The 21,521-nt window shown below is 40.2% G+C and overlaps 1 protein-coding gene and 1 non-coding gene across 2 annotated transcripts in view; one reads left to right on the forward strand and one right to left on the reverse strand.

The window, feature by feature from the left end:
- Nucleotides 1-21,521, forward strand: part of LOC145392990 (fat-like cadherin-related tumor suppressor homolog) — a 569,943-nt gene that overhangs the window by 226,653 nt on the left and 321,769 nt on the right. The window contains exons 5-7 of the mRNA XM_080267295.1: nucleotides 7,694-7,947; nucleotides 9,416-9,619; nucleotides 16,263-16,415. Coding sequence (XP_080123421.1) covers nucleotides 7,694-7,947; nucleotides 9,416-9,619; nucleotides 16,263-16,415 — 611 coding nt within the window. The remainder of the gene's footprint in view (nucleotides 1-7,693; nucleotides 7,948-9,415; nucleotides 9,620-16,262; nucleotides 16,416-21,521) is intronic.
- On the reverse strand, nucleotides 11,446-11,564 carry LOC145393104 (5S ribosomal RNA). The gene has a single exon (XR_013896121.1). It is a non-coding gene; the product is annotated as a 5S ribosomal RNA (ribosomal RNA).

Here is a 21,521-nt window from a genome sequence, read left to right on the forward strand (position 1 = left end):
TGGTTTAGTTGTCCTGCTTCCAGACGATTTTGTTCAAATTTGAGGTACATTTCCAGGTCGGTGTGTGTGTTCAAAGCGCCAGGCGATAGCAAGAAAAAATGACGTCACAAGGTGCAGGGGGTTAATACTGGCGTCTACTCTCTCTCTCTCTCTCTCTCTCTCTCTCTCGAGCACAATAGTAAGAGTTGTAAGCAGCTCTGAAGATTTCCTAACACCTTTTCCTTAGCGATTTATTGTGCATATTACATCCGAACAGTCTCTTGCCTTTCATTCATACCGTACAGTACATACACGTAGCCACTGGGGGGGGGGGTAGGGGTGCAGTTTGCCCCCCTGGGAAAATTTGGGGAAAATGCAGAAAGGAATTTTTGACATAGTTCTTGTATCACAATACAGTTTTCCTAATTTTACCACCTGTATATTAAACAATATTATCTATTTCTCTCCTCCGTCCTTCTTTCCTTCCATCCTCTTCTGTCTTTCCTTCATTCTCTCCTCGTCCTTCTGCCAACGGGTGACTTTACACTCCCTCTTCTGTCTTACTTTCCTTCATTCTTTCCCCTTCCTTCTGCCTGTGGGTGATTCTACACTGAGTGACAAGCCAAATGGTTTCCTGTACACCAGGAAACCATTTACTACCCTGGGTGGTAACCATACAACCAAATTTTGGCGCCTGGTGGTTTAGTGGGTAATTACGGCACTTCAGTCGGTTTATATCCAAGGGGTGATTGGGGTTCATTGCTCACGTAATGTCACTCACGGATGAGTGAGGCTGGTCACTCTCATCTTAAATATCAGGACCAACTTGCCTAGCCCCGGGCTCCTACGCTTCTCATGGGGCAACGTAGGATTGGATGATGGATGGATGGATGGATTATCTATTTCCAAAAATATGTAAGAACAATAATTTCCTTTGAAATTGAAATCTAAATATGTAATTTAAAACCTTTGAGAAAAAATGACCAGTTACAACTTAACAATTTCCCCTATCACCTCAAATTATGTGATTGATATTAGAGCTCTAATGATGTTTTGCACTTGAATCCTGATAAGGTGTAAAAATGGCCTTCCTGTCCCCTCAGCCACATCCTCTCACCCTGCAGCCATATCCTCTCACCATGTAGCCAGTTCCAGACAAACACTACACAATTATTGTTACAAATAACTGAGACAAGCAGAATTTTTGAAGACTGCATGAAGCTATTTTGATCACCTCAGACTACATTTTAGAAGGTAAGCAGATATAAATGTGTGCGCCAGGGGCCTCGTTTGGGTGGGGGAGAGGGGGACGCGTCCTCCCCACTTTTTGGAGCCTGGGAGACAGAGTATCTTTTGTCTCCCCCACTTTTCTAGGTGAAAATTTTCAGGATGAATAGCTTTATGATGTTTTTCTTTTTTTTCCTTAATGGAAAAATCCTTTCTGTACAGAACAGTACAGTTCAGGTGATATGAAAATCATTCCCTGTTGAGCGGGGCAGATCGAGTAGTCACCTGAGTCAAGGATTAAGAGAGGTTAATCCCACCAGATGTATTTCTTAGGTCAGTCTTGACTTATGCACCACCCCAGATGCCTGAGCCAATGAATATCAAACTAACATAATAAGCAGTGGAAAACAGAATTTCTATTGGCTACCACCACAGCAGTAGTACAAAACAAAATATCAGACTGGGGGTGGGTGCGGCAGCGAATTTTGATTTACACATTACGTACTAAGTGAAGAGAGAGAGAGAGAGAGAGAGAGAGAGAGAGAGAGAGAGATACAAAACTGCAAAGGAAAATATAAAATAAAGATAGTATCACGAATGTGGCAAAGTGTGTGTGTTCGGGACATTAACGCCAGTGTGGTGACATATTTTGGGGAAATATTTCAAGTGTTTGCCCCCCTCCCCCCCCCCCGGCGAAAATCCTGGATACGCCACTGATTCCGTATCGACGTGATTTATACAGTATAATGATAAAGGATGCTGAAATTGAAAGTGTGAGACACCAACCAATCCCAGCTGAAGAGGACATTTTGCCAGCCGAGAGAGATTTGCAGATAGAAACAGGGGATATAACTTTGGAAGAGGTAGCAAAATCTATAAAGGAGTTAAAGAATTTTAAGGCTCCAGGTGAGGATGGAATATTCCCTGAAATGCTTAAGGTGGAAAATGACGAGTTGATGAATGCACTTTTGAAACTTTTTAATGTGGCTTGGGAAAATGGTGGAATTCAAGAAGAGTGGAAAAATGGAGTGATTATAAAAATACCAAAAAAGGGAGATTTAAGTGTGTGTGGCAATTGGAGGGGGATAACTTTGACACCTGTAGTTGCAAAAGTCTTTTCCAAAATCTTGTTGAACAGAATAGAGCCAGTAATTGATAAAATTTTAAGAGAAGAACAAGCGGGATTTAGAAAGGGTCGAGGTTGTAATGATCAAATTTTTATTGTAAGGCATCTAATGCAACAAGCTAATGAGATGAAAATGCCACTTAACATGTGTTTTGTGGATTTTGAAAAGGCGTTTGATAGTGTTTCACGTGGAGCTATGTTGAAAATTATGAGATTCTATGATATACCAGAAAAGTTTGTAAATATTATTAGAAGCCTGCATGAAGGTACTTTCTGTAAGGTAATGGTGGGTGGTTCTTTGAGTGATCCATTTCAAGTTAGGTCAGGAGTGATTCAAGGAGGAGTTATTTCGCCATTGTTGTTTGTTTTGGTTATGGATTATGTTATCAAAAAGGTTGTAAGGAGAACAGGTGCAGGAATTAACTGGAAAGAAAATAAGAAGCTGATGGATTTGGACTATGCTGATGATATTGTACTGATTTGCGGAAGTATTTACGAGATGCAGAGGGTGCTCGATTGTCTGGTGGAGGAAGGAGAAAAAGTGGGATTGGTAATAAATTGTGGAAAGACAGAAATTATTAATATGAACGTGGAGAACCAAATCGATCGTGTAATTGGGAATAATGTGGTGAAGAATGTAGAAAATTTTAAATATCTGGGAACGATTGTATCATCTAATGGATCATTAAACAATGAAATTGAGGAGAGGATTAGACAGGCTTGGCGAGCTGTTGGAATGTTGAAATCTGTTTGGAATAATAATATGCTTTCGGTACATACTAAAGTGAAAATTTAAAAGTCCATGGTTAGACCCATTTTAATTTACGGGCATGAGTCATGGTACAGTACAATTGCAACAGATCAGAAATTATTAGGATTTGAGAATAAAATACTGAGAAGGATTCTTGGGGTAAAGTGGCAAGACAGAGTTACAAATGAAAGAGTAAGGGATATTACGAGAGTGGAACCAGTTAATGAATATGTGAGACTGTCTCGCTGGAAGTGGCTGGGGCACATATACAGAAAAGAAGGTTGTTTAATACAGGATGTGCCAGAGTGGATTGCTAGAGGAAGAAGAGGTAGAGGTAGGCCGAGGGAAACCTGGTTGAGGACAATGAAAAAAGAAGCAGGAGAGGAGTGTTGGTGGGACCTGAAGGAGATGGCAAGAGACAAATATTGGTGGAGAGAGTTCATTGAGACCCTATGCATCCCGTGGGGTGCCACAGGAAATGATTGATTGATTGATTGAGACACCAACACTCCGTATCTCCTTTACACTTTACAGTACCATGACCTCTTGCTTATTTCATTCTTACTACTGCTGGGTTGATGATGATGATGATGATGAAGATTGTGATGATGATGATGATGATGATGATGATGATGAATTTTTTTTTTTTTTTTTTTTTTTGGAGGGGGGAGGATCCGATCGGACACAGACACACACACACAAACAACCCATGCTCATTCTAATGTCTCTCACACTTGGAGAGTTTAAGAAATAATAAGTGGGAAGGGAGAGAGAAAGAGAGAGAGAGAGGGGGGGTACCGTATAAAATGAGAGTAAGCAAACAAAACGAAATAAAAGAACGAGAGGAAACTAATAAGTAATCGATAAGTGATATACTCTCTCTCTCTCTCTCTCTCTCTCTCTCTAAAGTTTGTGTTATGTATATTATATATTATATATATAGTATATGTAAAACAAAAAATATATATATATATATATATATATATATATATAGTATATGTAAATATATATATATATATATATATATATATATATATATATATATATAGTATATGTATATATATATATATATATATATATATATATATATATATATATATATATATATATAGTATATGTAAATATATATATATATATATATATATATATATATATATATATATATATATATATATATATCTGACAATTGCTTATTTCATTCTTACTACCTCTGGGTTGATGATGATGATTCCGGGGGCTTGAATGATCAGTGAAAGGAAGCGTGGCCCATTGGACTGGGCAAACTTAGGCTGTCTTGACGTTGCTGCTCCTCACTTGCCCCAGGGTGGGAAAGGAGGTCCGGATGATGATGATGATTTTATATATATATATATATATATATATATATATATGTGTGTGTGTGTGTGTGTGTGTGTGTGTGTGTGTGTGTGTATATATATATACTGTAGGCTATATAAAAGGATCCGGATACAGATCCGTGGAGAAATTGTGTGGAATACAACAGGATCCGGATCCTCCCCAAAATATAATCAGTTGTTCCTTGACTCCTGACCCACTATTCCACAATATTTCATTGAAATTCATTGAGAAGTTTTGGAGATATTGTGCAGGATACATAGGATCTGGCTTTGAATCCGTCCCAAAATTTAATCAATTCTTTCTTGGCCCATGGCCAAGAACTTTTGGAGATGTGCGGGATACATAGGATCCGCATCCGGATCCGCCCCCAAATTTAATCAGTTCTTACTTGGCCCATGGCCCACCCTTCCACAAAATTTCATTGAAATTCATTGAGAACTTTTGGAGGTATCGTGCGGACAAACAAGCAAATGGGTGAATTCATAACCTTCTCCAGTTTCGTTGGCGGAGGTAATAATGGAATTGAGGGAAAAGGGAGGGAGATGGGGAGGGGGAAATAAATGAAAAATGCAGTAAGAAATGAAATGACAGGTACTTTCCTGCACCCTCAAAGACGTTCGAGACAAATATGGAAATAACGCGTTCGGTACAGAAAACCTTGGCCCCCTCTCCTGTAATATCACCGAGCTGCCATCCACCCAGACACTAACTGTAACGTGTGTCGCCGCATAACTGCAATATCCGTGAAGACTCGTATCCAGACCTCAGCTGGGCCCCTGCACAATACGGAGGAAGGTTGGTGGAATCAGTTTCGGCACTGAGATGTTATTAAATCCCTCCGCCGCCGCGAGATGGCGGGCTTGGCGGTGGTATTGGTGATACTCTCGGAGGATTCGGTCTTTCTGCCTTGGGGGATCAGGCCGTAATAACACACACACTCTCGGAGTATCGCCTTCTTTTCTTCCTCTTATCTCCGCTGATGATTGCATGTGAATTTTTAGGAGAATTCTAGAGTATAATAGCAGAGATTAATAAAAACGCGAAATAAAAGTACTGGAAATATTGAGCCTGGCTTCGCTCATCTTAGATCTTACAGTTGATAATCAGACAGTAGTAACACTCCCTGTCGGATCATTGCCTTCTTTTCTTCCCCCTTTCTTTGTATCTGATTGCATTAGTGTTCTGGAGGATACTGCAATGTAATAAAAATACAAGAATGATGGTATACAAGTACTGACTTCATAGAATATTACCCATCTTAGAATCTCTGAATGCATTATTACACAGCTGATGTGGGCTTATAGCTTCTTGGTTATTGTGGCCCATTGGAGTGGGCAAGTTTGTACTGTTTGGACATTGCTACTCCTCACCCTGCCCTTGGGTGAGAAAGGAGGTCCAGATGATTATGATTATTATTATTATTATTATCATTGTTATTGTTATTACAGTATTATTATTAATAGTATTATCAGTAGTAGTAGTATTGTTATTATTATTATTATTATTATTGTTACAGTATTAATATTAGGTGGAGAAGAGAGAGAAATTGAGGAGATGGAAGGAGCACTTTGAGGATTTGTTAAATGTAGAGAGTGAGAGCAGTGCGAGCATAAGTGATTGGGGAATGGCTGGGAGAAGAAGAGATGAGGGAGGAAGAGATCAGTAGGGTGAAAGTAGTGGAACCAGTGAAGATCAAGATGGGAAAGGGCCCAGGAATTGTTGGAGCATGTGGTGAAATGCTGAAGTATGGGGGTGGGATTGTAGTGGAGTGGATATGGAAGTTGTGTAGATTGGCCTGGGAAGAGGGAAGGGTTCCGGAGGAGTGGAAGTCAGGTATAATTGTTCCTTTATGCAAAGGAAAAGGGGAGAGAGAAGTATGTGGTAACTGTATGGGAATTTGCCTTCTTAGTGAGACTGGAAAAATGTATGGTAGAATACTCATTGATAGTGTTAGGCATATAACAGAGGAGCTAGTTGGAGAAGAACTAAGGGGATTTAGGAAGGGAAAATGTGTGTAGATCAGATATTTGTTCTAAGTTGTTTAGTGGAGAAGTATTTAGGGAAGGGAAAGAAAGTGTATGCTGCCTTCATAGACTTGGAGAAAGCTTATGACGGAATAGACAGGCAAGGTATTAAGAATATATGAAGTGGAGGGGAAATTGTTGAGTTCTGTGAAGAGTATGTACAAAGGAGCTAGGGCTACGTTGCGAGTGGATGGTGAACTGAGTGAGTTCTTTAATCTAAATGTGGGACTGAAACAGGGTTGTGTGATGTCTCCATGGCTGTTTAATATGTACATGGATGGGATTGTAAAGAAGATGCACGGTAGGGCAGTGGTTGTGGGGGTGGCTCTAATGAATGAGGGTGAGATGTGGAAGATTCTGGTGTTGCTGTTTGCTGATGATACAGTATTGTTGAGTGAAGATGAATGGGAGTTGCAAGGTTTGGTGAACGAATTTGGGACAGTGTGTAGGAAGAGGAATCTGAAAATTAATGTAAACAAAAGTAAAGTTATGGGGCTTGAGAGGAATGAAGTCACAGAATGCACAATGAGGTTGGATGGTGAGGATATGGAGAATGTGAGTGCATTCAGTTACTTCGGTAGTGTGATGAGTAAGGATGGAACTTTCGGGGATGGAGTGCTTGAAAGGGTACAGCAGGGAAGGAAGGTTGTTGGTTCACTGAAAGCAGTGATGAGAAATAGGGAGGTGAGTATGGAAGTTACGAAATCACTGCACGATAGTATTGTGTCCCTACCCTGACGTATGGAAGCGAGGCATGGACCTTGCAAGAGGGGAACAAGTCAAGAGTGAGAGCAGTGGAAACAAGTTACTTCAGAGGAGCACGTGGAGTGACATGGAGGGACAGGTTGACGAATGAAGAAGTGAAGGAACGTTGCGGGGTGGATGTGGATGTGGTTGAGAAGATTAGGAGAAATACACTGAGATGGTTTGGACATGTGGAGAGAATGGAGAATGAAAGACTGACTAAGAGTGTGTTTGTAGGTGAGGTGGAGGGAGGGAGAGAGGGGGCGAAGACCAAGGATTAGGTGGAGGGATGGAGTTGAGAGGTATATGAGAGAGGGGGGAGTGAGTTGGGGGGAGGATAGTCAAATGGTGGGTGACAGAGCGACTAGGAGGCATTTTGTCTGTGGCCACCCTTTGCGGGATTAGGGCGTCGGGCTATAGATAGATAGATAGATTATTACTATAGATAGATAATTATTATTTTTATTTTTCTTCTTCTTTCAGGTGAGATCCGGACAACCCCTCGACGCCTGGACCGTGAGAAGCAAGCAGAGCACATGCTGGAGGTGACCATCAGGGATGGTGAGGACCCAGATGCATCTCTCTCCTCTACCACCTATGTTGCTGTCAAAGTGCTGGATGAGAATGACCATGCCCCAGTCTTCCTTGAGAGGCTGTATAAGTTTTTTGTCCCAGTCATACCTCACCCCAAGCCACAGATGGATGAAGGCTATATTGAAGACATGCCTGTTGGCCGAGTAAGTGTTTTATTCTTTTTTTTTTTTTTTAATCTGATTTTTTCCTTATTTTTCCTCTATTCTTAGTTTTCTGTGGGTTGTTTAGAAAATGTGGATAATGCTAACATGAAAGATGGTAACAGGAATGGCAGTTGAGGACTCTTAATGTGTCAGGGCTCAGGTTATAAGCATGTTTACTCATACCCTTTGTAGTATAGTATCTTATTGTAAAGATTAACCAATAAATAACAGTACTATAATGGTCCATTATTCTCTCATTGTAGTTTGCATTATGCTTATATATACTGTACTAACTCTGTGTATTTCTAATGAATATTAGATGTTAACTCTCCCTACTGTGCATACATCCTCACCAAAGTTAACAACTAATCACTATACACCTCTCCATTGCTGTGCTTAGGCCAGTTTACTAAATTTGATAATTGTATGAAATAACTATAGAGAAAAGAAAATACTATAAAACAGCATCATATTCTTCTGTAGTAAGAGCTTTTTGAAGGGGAACGGGACAGTGTCGTACATTGTACTGTTTCACTAAACCAGGGGCACTGAGAAATTATTCATAGCTTGCTACACTTTAGTCAAAATGTACAGAGCTCATACTGAACTTTGCTTAGTGATGTACAGTTTGAATATGTAGTATTTACCAAGCTACAATATCTACATGGGCTGAAGGTGCAGTTCACTGCGGTACTTTGTTTCATTTGTACTTTGCTTTGGTGCCAGAGGTTAATATTTGAACACTCTAACTAAGCCTGGAGTTTTAACATTTTACAGGTTGTAGCATAGTACTGTATCCTTAAATTGAGGTGTTATTCTGCTTTCTAACATTCATTTTTTCTCAGCAGAATTTGGTTAGTGATAGACTAAGATTTCATGTATGGTACAACTTTTAAGGACCAAGCTATATCTGAGTATAATACAGTAATGTGTAGTATAATGTAAGAATGACCTTTAGAAAAGTATATTTTTATAATTCATAAGCACACTGTCATTATTCTAGAATTGATATGAAAAATGAATGTGTGGGGTCACCTGAAAACTGTGTTGAACTTTTGTAAAGTTGTATATAAGTAAAGATATGAGAAGAAAAAAGTATGATTTAGTATTTGCATAGTATGATGACTATAAGTTACCTCATCTAATTCTGAGTTTCCCATTTTAGCTTTAACTTTACAGCAGGCATACAGTATTTTTCTGATTTTACTGTATTTTGTAAACAGTATGGTATGTGTGTTTTGCATTTACTTTTCTGTACAGGCAGTTTATAATGTACAGTGGACTGTATCATGCTTCATGCATGTATTGTCACGGTTAATGTTCTCATTGTGAACTGTACATAGTCACAACTTGTTGGCCGTCCACTAAAAACTCTTTTGACTTACTCCTCTTCTCTTCCCACTCACCTTTCTTTGAATAACCCACTAATGGCTACAATCCCTAACCCCCTCCCGCTGTGGCTGCGTAGAACTACTCCTCCCCTGCTGATGAGTACTTCCTCCCATACACAAGTAATGTGAGAGTGAGACCAGAAGAGGGGGAGGAGGGCTCGGGAGGAGGCCCACCCGAGCCCAAGGTGTTTAAGAGTCCCGGCCCTCTAGTGGATATAATGGAAGATCAAGAATTGATAGAGAAGGATGAGGAGACACAGGATTATGTTTCTATATGTAGGGTAAGAAAGCATGCAGGATAAGATGGGTTTAGGTTGTTAGATGTTGGATTAAGTATTAATTTTGTGCTTATATAGGTGGTTGCTGTGAGTGGATCATTTGTAATCTTTGTACAGTGTATGCAAAAGAATCTGGAATCTGATTTTGAGAATGCAGCCTTCAAATAAGAAACAGAGAAAGTCAAGACATTCAGGTCCAGAAAATTATTCCTGATAACCCTTCTAGAAAGCTAGATTTTGGATTGTCAGGTGTCATAGTGTTGGTTATGTTTTGTACTTTATGTAGTAAAGAGCAAAGAAATCTTGTACTGTATCCCAAATTCAAAATACAGTACAGTCCTTTAGATTAATCCATGGATCAGGGTTCTTCAAAACTATGGTCTCTTGTCACTTAACTTTGAAATAACAAAGCATGCGTCTGGCTCATGACTAAGGGGTTATGATAACAGTAGACAGTACTCGCTAATTTCAGCAGAACCCTGTTGTTACTCATATAAAACTTACTGAAAATTCAGCCAGGTATTGATTCATCAGCAGCTTAAACGGCTGAAGTGTCACACTATCGTGACCATGAAATAGGATACAAAAACCCACACTGGCAGACGAAAACATTGAGACAACCTTGATTAATGTATAGTAACTTAAAATGAGGGGTATCTGTTGTGTAAAAACCTAATGTATACTTCATTCAGGTCAAGATTAGAAGTCTTTCAGTGTAATCGTAATGCATGAAGTGAATAATTCGTTAAGAAATACCGTAATCACTCTAATATCCGGACGCCCAATATCCGAACATCCCCACTACCCGGACATAATCGTCCTGGGATCCAATATTCCCAAAATGGTCCAAAAAAAAAAAAAAAAAAATGATTTTTTCCCGCCCATTTCATACTGTACTTTTTTCCATACTATACTTACCTCATTTCTCTCTTTAATGTCCTTTATTGGTGTGAATAGGGTGTTAGGAGCTATGCATGTGCAGTAGGAAGGTGCTTTTCTGAGTTAGGCTAGGTTAGGGTCCATAAGTACCAGAATGTTTATTAAAGTATGAACATACTTCTAAACCCTCATTTATGTTTCTTTTGCATTTATTTCAGTCATTTATGTGCCTTATTGGTGTGATTTGGGTCTTAAATAGGTGCTATGCATGTCCAGAGGGAGTTGTATAGGTGTTTCTCTGAGTTAGGGTCCATAAGTACAAGTCCATAAGCTGGGGCCCAATATCCAGACAGAACCAATATCCGGACCTACCTATGGCTCTATTACGTTGGATATTGGAGTGATTACTGTACCTTTATACAAGGGCTTTCTGAATGTAATGTAATTTTAGAATGTTGTTAGGTCTGTCCTCTGTAGTGTGTAGACCTACTGTATGCCCTCAGTTTTTTCCTGTCTTTTTTTCTAGTCATTTTTCAGTTTGGTGCTGTTTCCTTTATTTCTTCACCAGTTCACTTCAAACTTGGTACAGTTGTTCCTTTGGCCAATATGCCCATCACTTTTTTTTTTTTTTCTTTTTTATGGAATTTAAGGAGTCAGACTTTAAACCATATAAGTACACAAAATCTTTGGATCTTCCTTTATTGTATGTTCATTAACCCGTACAATCCCGCCGTCGGCATGGTGCCGACAGTACAAAATGTCTCAATTAATCCCAGTGACATGATGGTGCCGACAGCAAAATTCGAGCACTGTAGCACGTCTCAGACTGCTTTCATTCATTCATTCATTGCCAGACGCCATGTATCCCAGACAGGGTGGCCAAGGGCTTAGAGTTAATTGTTTTACAGGGAGGGGCACTAATCCTCCACCAACCCCACTTGACGTAGGGATGCCAACAGCATCTGGTGTTCCCAGGCGGTCACCCATCCAAGTACTAACCAGACCCAACGTTGCTTAACTTCGCTGATCGAACGGGAAGCGGTTTACTCAACGTGGTATGGCCGTTTAATCTAGCTAATTTTTTGCTGAGGAGTAGCTTAATGTATTGGCAACACTGTGTCCAAGCAGTTGTAGTAACTGATGTTACCCACTGCGCGGGTGGATAACATCAGTTTGCCACTGTCTGTCATAGCAATAGTATGTTGCGAAAATCACACCATTTTTGCGCCTCACTGGGCTGGAGGAGGCTGTTGAAATTGTCACATGGATCCTTCTGTCCCTTCATTTAGTGATTCTTCAGAAGAGAAAGACCTGGATGCCTATTCTGGGGAGGAATATGAGCCAGTGGAGGACACTCAGAAAGGGGAATCACCCATTCTCCTCCCCCCCCTTTCTCTCTCATCCCACACAGCTGGGTGGGAAAACGTTGGTCACAGCTTGGGAAACTGGGCTAAAAACACGACGGACAGCCATCCTCCTCTTATTTCTCCTATAAGGAGTACATTTTTTGGCTTTTCCTTGACTTATATGTCCTTTTGGATTGTTTTATGCAATAGAATTTATTTTCCATTTTTGGTCCGGGATTAGGTGGGTATAAAATTGCAGAAATGCCTGGGATGGTACTGGTTAATCGTCATGGCAGTGTGAATGCAAGTATGTCACTGTGTTGTAACTGTGTGGAGACCATCCTGCATTTCCTTGGGCATGTTTGCAATCTGTAATTTCCAGTATGAATTTTTGTAAAGCAGACAGTGGAAGCACACACAATGAAATCAGTTAAAGAATATGTTTCCCTGTAATAGTAACCAGTCACTGAAATTTTAGGATGTACTGTAGGTACCCAGTTCATTGAAATGATTATCCTAACCCTATTTCACGCCATACATATACAGTACAGAATATGGATTAGGAGGAAACTAATAATACGAATGGGGGAGCTCAAAAGTTTGGGAACTTTAACAGAATACCTAGTGAAATGGTCCATACATAATTAACTGACCATTTAAGTACAGTAATTGTGGTTCTTTACTCTGCTTCACTGGCATAATGATCTGTTTGAAAAATGTGCTTCATAATTCTGTTGGGACACAGGCCAGCTTGTCAACTATCAAGTTGAAAATGAACTGCAACCTTTGTCATGTACATCTCCATACATACCGGTACTTCATCTAGTCCATTTCTATTATTTGTCAATTCTTTTTCTTCCCCAACTTTCATATGTCATTTATTCGCATTCATCTATCTCATGTATCCACCCCTTAGCTTTCTTTGTCTCCTCCTGCCCTCAGATCCCTTTCTCTGTCCTATTCATATCAATTCTTTATTTAACCGTAAGATGTAGGAACAGCAGTAAACAGTATTTGTGCCTAATGATCAAGCCTGAATGTTAGTGATGCAAGGAAAAATTTTGTGGTACAGTACTGTACAGTGCAGTCAAGCCTTGTTATATATTTGTTCACTGTGAGATGAATCACATCACCAGTAATTCAAAGTTATATCCTTTTTTGGAATAATAAAATATTGGTGGCAATTTCATTAGAACAATAATTGCGATGGCCACCTCCAAGAATCTCATGCAGGTTTGGTGATGCATGCATGCCAACAGACGGCTGTCTGTGCCAACATAACCGCTCAGCATTTACATGTGCAGAACCCCCATCTTGTGTCTGCACAGACAGCAGTCTTCACACCAGTGCTTGAAGACCCCACCTCTCCCACCCACACGCATCTGGGATCGTCTCCCATGCGTTCTGCAAGTTACCTAACCTTCTCGCTTGCATAAGATCATTGCAGTGTTATCACAACCATCAGGTAATGGTGCAAGTATGTTAGAAATAATGCTGAGTGCAATAGTAGGTTGTGAAGGAGCTTTTAGTTTGTGAAATAAGTGAAACGCTTAACATGGAAATCATGTGTAGTGCCACCGCCAGTGGAAAGCGCGATGCTACTGATACAAAGTTAAAAAGGCAAGGGGTAGCCTTTCCCTTGATTTGAAATTAGACATTGTTAAATGCCATAAGGAAGGACAGGGTCTTGGCAAGATTGCTGACTTCCTAAAGCTGCCCTAGTCCATGGTCTCAACGGTAATTAAGAAACCAGATGCTGCAATTGCAACATCACAGAATATGCCTTCCCTGATTGCTAAACAACTAACCAAAACAAGGGAGCCTATCCTAGAGGAGATGGAGCATCTCCTAGCTCTGTAGGTTAATGAACTGAACCAAGCAAAGCAATCTCTTCATTGCTCTTTCATCTGCAATAAGGCTCTCAATCTGTGGAAAGACCTCAAGGATAAGCAAGGTATAGAGACCAAGGGGGATTCAAGACCAGCATGGGTTGGTTTGAGCAGTTTAAGGTCCATATTAGCGTTAAACATGCGACCATGCATGGCGAGGCTGCTGGTGTAGACCATGTGGCAGCTGAGGCCTTCCCTGCAAAGCCGAAGGAAGAAGGATACTGTCTAAAGCAGGTCTTAAACTTTGACAAGATGGGCCTGTTTTGGAAATGGATACCCAGATCCCTTACATCAGGAAGGAAGAACGAACGATGTGCGCCAGGTTTCAAGGCAGCCAAGGATCACCTCACTCTCCTCCTTGGTGTGAATGCAGAGGGGGACCGGAAGCTCAGGCCATTCCTGGTTTACCACTGGGAGAACCTCCGAATGCTGGCAGGGGTAATTAAGGGGAACCTCAGGGTTATTTGGAAGAGTAACCCCAGGGCATGGCTGACCTCCACACTCTGCTCATATATGGTAGAATGCCTGTCCGCCAACCAACAAGGTGCCAGCAGGAGTAATGAAGCCAACCGTTTCCTCCTGTTGGTTGACAGCACCCCGAGCCACCCTGAGGGCATGGAGGACTGGTGGTTGAAATCAAAGTGGTGTACTTGCCCCCAAAACAACATTGCTGTTCCAGCTGATGGATCAGGGCTTCATTGCAGTTTTCAAGGCCTACTATCTCTGCCGCAGCATGGAACAGATGGAGAGGGTGAGCAGCATGGTGCAGTGGTTCTGGAGAATTACAACATTAAGCATGCCATCGACAATATAATGGAGGTGTGGAAGGAGGCGCAGCCAAATGCATCAAATGCCGTCTGACACAAAGTATGGCCAGAGTGTGTGTACCCATTTATGGGGTTCCTGGTTGTGGAGAACATCCATTGAGACATCCTCGACCTCTCACACAAGGCAGGATTTGAGGAGGTCGACGAGGAAGATTTGCAAGAGGTCCTGGACAACCACACTAAGCAGCTGTCCACAGAGGAGCTTGTTGAGCTGAGGGAATTGGTGGCAGAGGCATGGAAAGATGGTGAAGATGGCAGCGGGGATGGGCACCCTCGTGTTCTCGATATAAAAACCTTGAAGGAATTCCTTGCGATAATAGATGAGGGCATTGCATGCATCCGGGACAAGGACCTGAACCTGGCGAGGAGTGACACATCAATGCATGGCATCAAACAACACTTAAAGGCATACAGGGAGCTCCTGGCAACTAAGAAAAAGGCAGCATGGCATACCACCATTACCTCCTTCTTCCCTGCCAGCAGCACTATGGAAGAGCCAAGCCCATCAATAAATGGAATACAAATGCAACATCCTGCATCACTTTCCTCCATCATGTCGCCTTGTCTTCATTTCCACCTGGCACACCTGCACGCCACACCACCACTCTCTCCCTCACCCTCACCGCTACACTTTACATCGGCCTCACTGTATCGCTCTCCATCAACCTCAGCCCATCAGGCTCCATCGGCCTCAGGATATCACTCTCTCATGGCCTCACCACATTGCTCTCCCCACTTTATTTCACCTCCTTCTGAGGACCTGGAGTGATTGTCCAGGCCCTCCAGCTGTGCCCCATCCTTGGGGGACAACCTTGGTGATGACTCAGACTGGCCTAAGGCACTCTTCATGTGGGTGGCAGAGCTTTTTTTGGTGGGGGGATTTTAGGTTTCGTGGTCAAGGACACCCTCCCTAACCCTAATGAACCTGTGTTATATCGTCCTCATTATGCATTAAATCATGATGAGATAGGTTTGCACCTGATGCAACCCTATCGTATAGCCAGTCATGACTATATACAGGTTTAGTACTATACTGTACCATGACATTGTTTGGGACAGTATTTCAAGAATGGTGTTGATGTAGAGATCTGCAAGCCTAATTGTCCGCTTCATATTTTAGTAGCTCTATAGCTGCAGTCATATGTAGGGGAGTTACACCAGAGTGATTTCATCTCATCTGACTATTGTCCCTAAAGATACTGAAGAGTAATGCACTGCTCATGCATTATTTTTAGAGTTTTCAATTTCATGTAATATGCAGAATTAAAACTGTTCATTATGGGTATTCACATGTATTATAAGTGTTATGTACAGTCCATTTAAAACTGCTTTCATACTGTGTAATCATCAGTGTCATAATCATGATCATCATCATCAACATTTTTCCTCCTCCTGGAAACACCCTGACAGGATGGCCATGTATACTGAACACCGGATGAAAATTTCTGTACATCCAGTACTTATGTTGTTTATAATTATTGCTCAAAGCAGTGTACTGTACTGTTCATACTTATCTGTATATCAGGTTTTTACTGGATTTGGGATACTCTGCTGTAATATTTTCTTTGCTCTTTGGAAGTGTACTGGTTATGACTCAAGCATGCTGTTCATACGCTTTTGCATGTTTGAATTATTGGCATGTGTTTTGCAACATATACCTAGCACTAATAAAAGTTTTAAATTTTCACTGAAAATTTCTTCACAGGTAGTTGCCAAAGATGAAGATGAGGATGACAATGGTGATGTGACTTACAGCATTGAATCATCTGATTGGCATGATACATTCAAGATTCATCCAAAGACAGGTGTGATCTCTGCGAAACCAGGTCTTGATGTCAAGGAAGACTATGAATTCACGGTAATTTTTTTTTATATTTAGTCGCTTATTTTAACTGAAAATGTAACTTTATTGTATGTACATAATCTTCTTAATTGTTACTTTTTTTTTTTTCTTTTTTTTAAGTAACTGGTCATTTCCTATTCATCATCATCATCATCATCATCATCATCATCATCATCATCATCCTGACCTCCTTTCCCACTCAAGGGCAGGGTGAGGAGTAGCAATGTCCAGACAGCACAAACTTGCCCAATCCAAATAGGCCACACTTCCATTCACTCATCATTCAAGCAATTCATACTGCAGCATTTATCATAACTGATTAACAGTAAAACCTCATTATAACGGACTCCAATAGACCGGAATTCGCTTCTGTCAGAATCGTTGAGCTACCGGACTATATTCCTATACAGCGAGTTTTCGAAATATGAAAACTCGAAATACAAATTTTCGATGGTATAAAAGCAATGAATATAGGACAAATTCCACAGTACAAAAATATCTGTCTCAATGATATGAAAATTGATACGAAAGGAAATACAGAGATAGCCCTATTATCCAGACTATATGTTGTGAAGAGGTGCCTGAATAGTCTGAAATCACGATTAATCTGGTGGAAACAAAACACAAGTACTGTATATACAGTGGATTCTCAACTTTCGATGGGGATATATATATACCAAAAAAAAATGCATCAAAATTGAAAACATCGAAATTTAAACAGAACTTCTTATGGGAAAAATTAGTTTGGGTCCAGGGCCTCCTAATCTAACTACCTAAAATCATGATTTTTTGCCCACACCCCCTGTAAACTTTATTACTATAATTTTGGTTAAGTAACTGTAGTTCTGCATTGTATTGCCATACTGTCAGCAAGTGTATACCTGTACTTGGTGTATTTCTGCCCTTTCCTGTATTGCCATTTCACCTTTGGCTGCGAAGATTTAGAGGTGCAAGGCTGCTTTTGTCCATTACCATTGCTACCCGAAGAACCACTCTTGCTTGCCATCTTGAAACAGATAAGTTGCAATGAAAATACAAAGAAAATACATACAGTACAACTAAATTGCAGTGAAATGCATGTCCACATATGCAAGGTACAGGCTGAAAGTGCAGCACTTGGCTGTAGAGGGCTGGCTGCTGGCAGTTCAGTCGCAAGATGGCTGCCGACAATAGAGCATCGCCTTGCACATGGCTTGTTGTTGTTGGTGCCTACTCCCATCTGGGAGCTCTTGTCCTTAACCCCTTAACCGCGGGGTTGTTGGGAGTGTGCCTTGCGTGTCCCGCAGGGATATTTGTGCTCCTAAAGACTTTTTAAAAATATTTGCCAAAAATCAGTTATTAGTCTTAGAATATTGTAATTATTTAAGCATATGGCACATACCTTCAGCTTTCTTCTGGGATGTTTGTTGAGCCTTCGTCTTCTACCGTAGGACTTGTGGGGACTTCTGAAGTTGGGTAACGAAATCTCCACTTTACACTTCCTGATACCCTGTAATATGGTTACCACTGCCTGATATTATAACTACAAACACTATTCTTTGAATTTCAAGTAGTCTGGAATCCATATTCCAAAAAAAAAACACTGTGAAAGCAAAGTAAATTACGAGCGCATATGAGCTTTCCTCCCGTGCTCGCTCCCCGATGGTATTCTGAGGTGGAGCTGTCATTTATTATTTATAAACACACTCACACTTTATATTCCTAGTACTTTATTACACTTATTTATATATACAGTATTTATCTATAAGTTTCTTTCAGTACTAGTAGTTTATTTTCACTCTAGGCATTCACTTTCTCATTCTGTAAACTAGCGTAGAGAGTGAAGCTGTCACTTTCACTTTCGTTACTCTCAGTATTTATACATGCTAGAGCGAAACTTTCGCTTTCACTTTCATTACTCCTAGTATTTATACTTCTATTCTTATATTACTACTTATTTACATTTCTATTTACATTCTTTATTTTATTTACATTGTTTACATTTCTATTTTATTTACACTATGTTATACACTGTCACTTGCAGTAACTTATGAAACTGTTTTCCACTGTTCAGTTATATTTACATTCATTGCATTCACTTGCTGTGTACACGTTATTTACACATTATTTACATTTCCACTTGCACTCTTTTAGTCACCAGAAAGATCGTAGTCACTGTCCATCATTATCATCGATAAATTAGCCAGTTCATGTTCCACAGCAGAGTCACTTAGCTCTTTACCCCTTCCCACACGAGGTTTAGTAGGGGTAGAGGTCACAGGGCCCTTTGCATGGGGCTAAAAAGCGGCGGGATTGGACAGGCGCAAATCCGACGTGGTTTCACCTTGAAAGACAACAGTAAACTGAATGCTGTGGCCTAGGGGCAGTGAAGGGTTGACAGTGACAGCATGGTGACAGCTGCTAATTTATATGCTATGAAATGATTGCCAGGAAATCTAGACAGTACATAATAAATTAGGTAGTTCCAGGTGAATGTAAATATCACTAAGGCTTCTCCCTTCCTTTCTTATATATATTTTTATTATGGGAACAGGTCATACAGCATATTTCAAGGGGAAATAAACAGGGAAAATTAGCAAACGAGTGCATGTGGGGTGTTGTCAGGTGATAATTAGCCCATTCCAGATGTATGGCAGTATCAATTACCTTTTCTCTTTCTTTTATATATTATTTTGTATAAGAATAGGGCATAGGGCACATTTCAATGGATAAAATGAGTGGAAAAATCTGTCCAGGATTTGTGTAGCGCAGTGCAGCTGGTCAGGCAGGAGGAGAGGGTAATGGAGGGGAGGTAAGGAGGGGAGTCAAGGACAGGGGAAAAATGGCTAAATTGTCAACAGTGGTTGGGAGTACAGATGACATTAGCAGAACTGAGTAAAGCTGGACACTGGTAGTACTGATAGATGATACAAGCCACCACTTGAAAGCCCGGGTGAATTCATAATAACACAGAATCACAAAAGTGATGCCCCACGGTATGATCCCTTGCTCCTGAGCATCACGCAAGTGACGCCTCGCGGTTAAGGGGTTAAACAACATGATTGTTTTTTTTCTCAGTCTCTATTGTTCTTTTCTATGTTGCTTCTTATATTCTTAAATACTGTACTTCTCTTCGTTTCAGTATTCTGCCTACTGTACAGTATTTGCTACCACCTGTAATTCATTTTGTTTTAGTATTTCTACTACTGAATCTCTACCTCTAATTTCTCTTGTTATATCTTTGAGTTATTAAAGAATTGATTAATTAATAATAAGTATATTTATAGAACGACGGGGAATCGTCCAGGGTATGAATTGTCCTGACGGAAAATCGTCCATGTTTTGACGGGGAATTATCTGACGGATGAATTGACTTGGTGAATTGTCTCGGAACCATATCATCGCATGCTTCATGTACTGTATGAATAAATGATGTTGATTTTCATTCTCTTCTTGACACATGTCACATATGATATTAGGTTAGGCTCACACTTTTTCTTATAATTTTCCTTCACTTCTTGCATTTTGGTTTGCATCAAAAATATTATCTTTGCTTGTTTTGGTTGGAGTCTGGCCCTGAGAGTATTGAAATACGCGACTTTGCATCGAAAAGTAAGATAGGCAGACCACCAAAATGCATCGAAATTTGATTAATTGAAATCTAAACTGTCGAAATTTGAGATTCCACTGTATATATATATATATATATATATATATATCTATATCTATATCTATAGTAATCCCTCCACTATCCAATGTAATAGAACCAAAGGCATGTCCGGAAAGTGGGTCCCTGCCTGCTGGACTGGTACATATGGACCCAAACCCAGCCTAAGTTTGAAAGCCACCTAAATAACTCCCTACCAGACATGCATGGCACCTATTTAAACCTATTTATAACCCTGTTTACACCAGTAATGGACATAAAGCATGAAATAAATGAAAAGGAACCAGAGACTGAGGAATTAGAAGAGAGTATGGAAAATACTTAGCAATGTACAGAGTACTTACAGCACGTCTATGGCCGCCTCCTCTAAGGCTTTGGTACTGGTGAAAATGCTCTTGAAGCACGTACAGTAATCCAGTGTTGTGCTACACTTAATTCTTTGCACTGTGAGTTATAATTGTTTTAACACTGCACATTCTGTTCTTAATTGCGCCACGCCAGTTTCAGTCGCCAGTTTCAACTGCCACTTTGCACTCCACACTTAATCCTTTGCACTCTAAATTATAATTTCTTAACAATGCACAGCACTGTAAATTCCCATGTGGTCTATACCCCATACCAATTACTTTGGCCAGGCATGTATGGTAACACTGTTCTGCCCGAGACTCTGATTGGCTGGAGGTGTTTGTTCGATTTCGTTCTTGCCTTAACCGATACACTCTTTATTAATTGATGTGATACTGAGTTTTTCGACGGCACAATCATCAAAAGCAATATGAAATCCGCTATATACTTAGCATCAATGAAATTTTCGCAGGAAGATAGAGATAATGAGTCAACAAAGTGTTACATTACAGTCCAAGCCAAGGTCAGCATTCGAACAATTTCTTTACGTTCCAGAAAGTCAGTAAAATTACAGAATATCAAGGAAACCTGCTTAATCTAAGCGTTGCCATAACACATATTTAAATTATAAGATCAGTCCGCACCCTTAAACCGTGCCACAACTCTGAATAATTAAAAAAATTCAAATGAAAATACGAGTTCTGCGGGGAGGGAGGCAGCTCAATCGAACAGCCACTGAGCGACAGCTGAATGAAGGCGGACTATTTAAACTTCAGAGACCTTAACCTGACTGGTTATCGGAATGTAATAACCACGATATCTAGACGAATTATACATCGTAGTAATAACAAATGTACCCTCTCACGTACAGATTATATTAAGTTTTCTATTTGTTTACTTTATAGATATTTGATTACTTGATTAATTTAGAAAGTATGAGGATGCGAAAGATGCAGAAAAATTTCTCCCCTCTGAACTTCTCCATGAAGTGATAGGCTATACCATTCCTTTCATTTTTACTTCATATTCGATGTAAGCCCCGTGCATCCATATTTAAAATGTAAAATAGTACAGGGTATTTCCACTTTTTACTACTCGTGAATTTAATAACATATACGTCACTGTCCAGT

Source organism: Coenobita brevimanus, chromosome 23 (assembly GCF_032717465.1).
Source record: "Coenobita brevimanus isolate Jiangsu-jjx chromosome 23, ASM3271746v2, whole genome shotgun sequence".
Taxonomy (NCBI): Eukaryota; Metazoa; Arthropoda; class Malacostraca; order Decapoda; family Coenobitidae; genus Coenobita; species Coenobita brevimanus.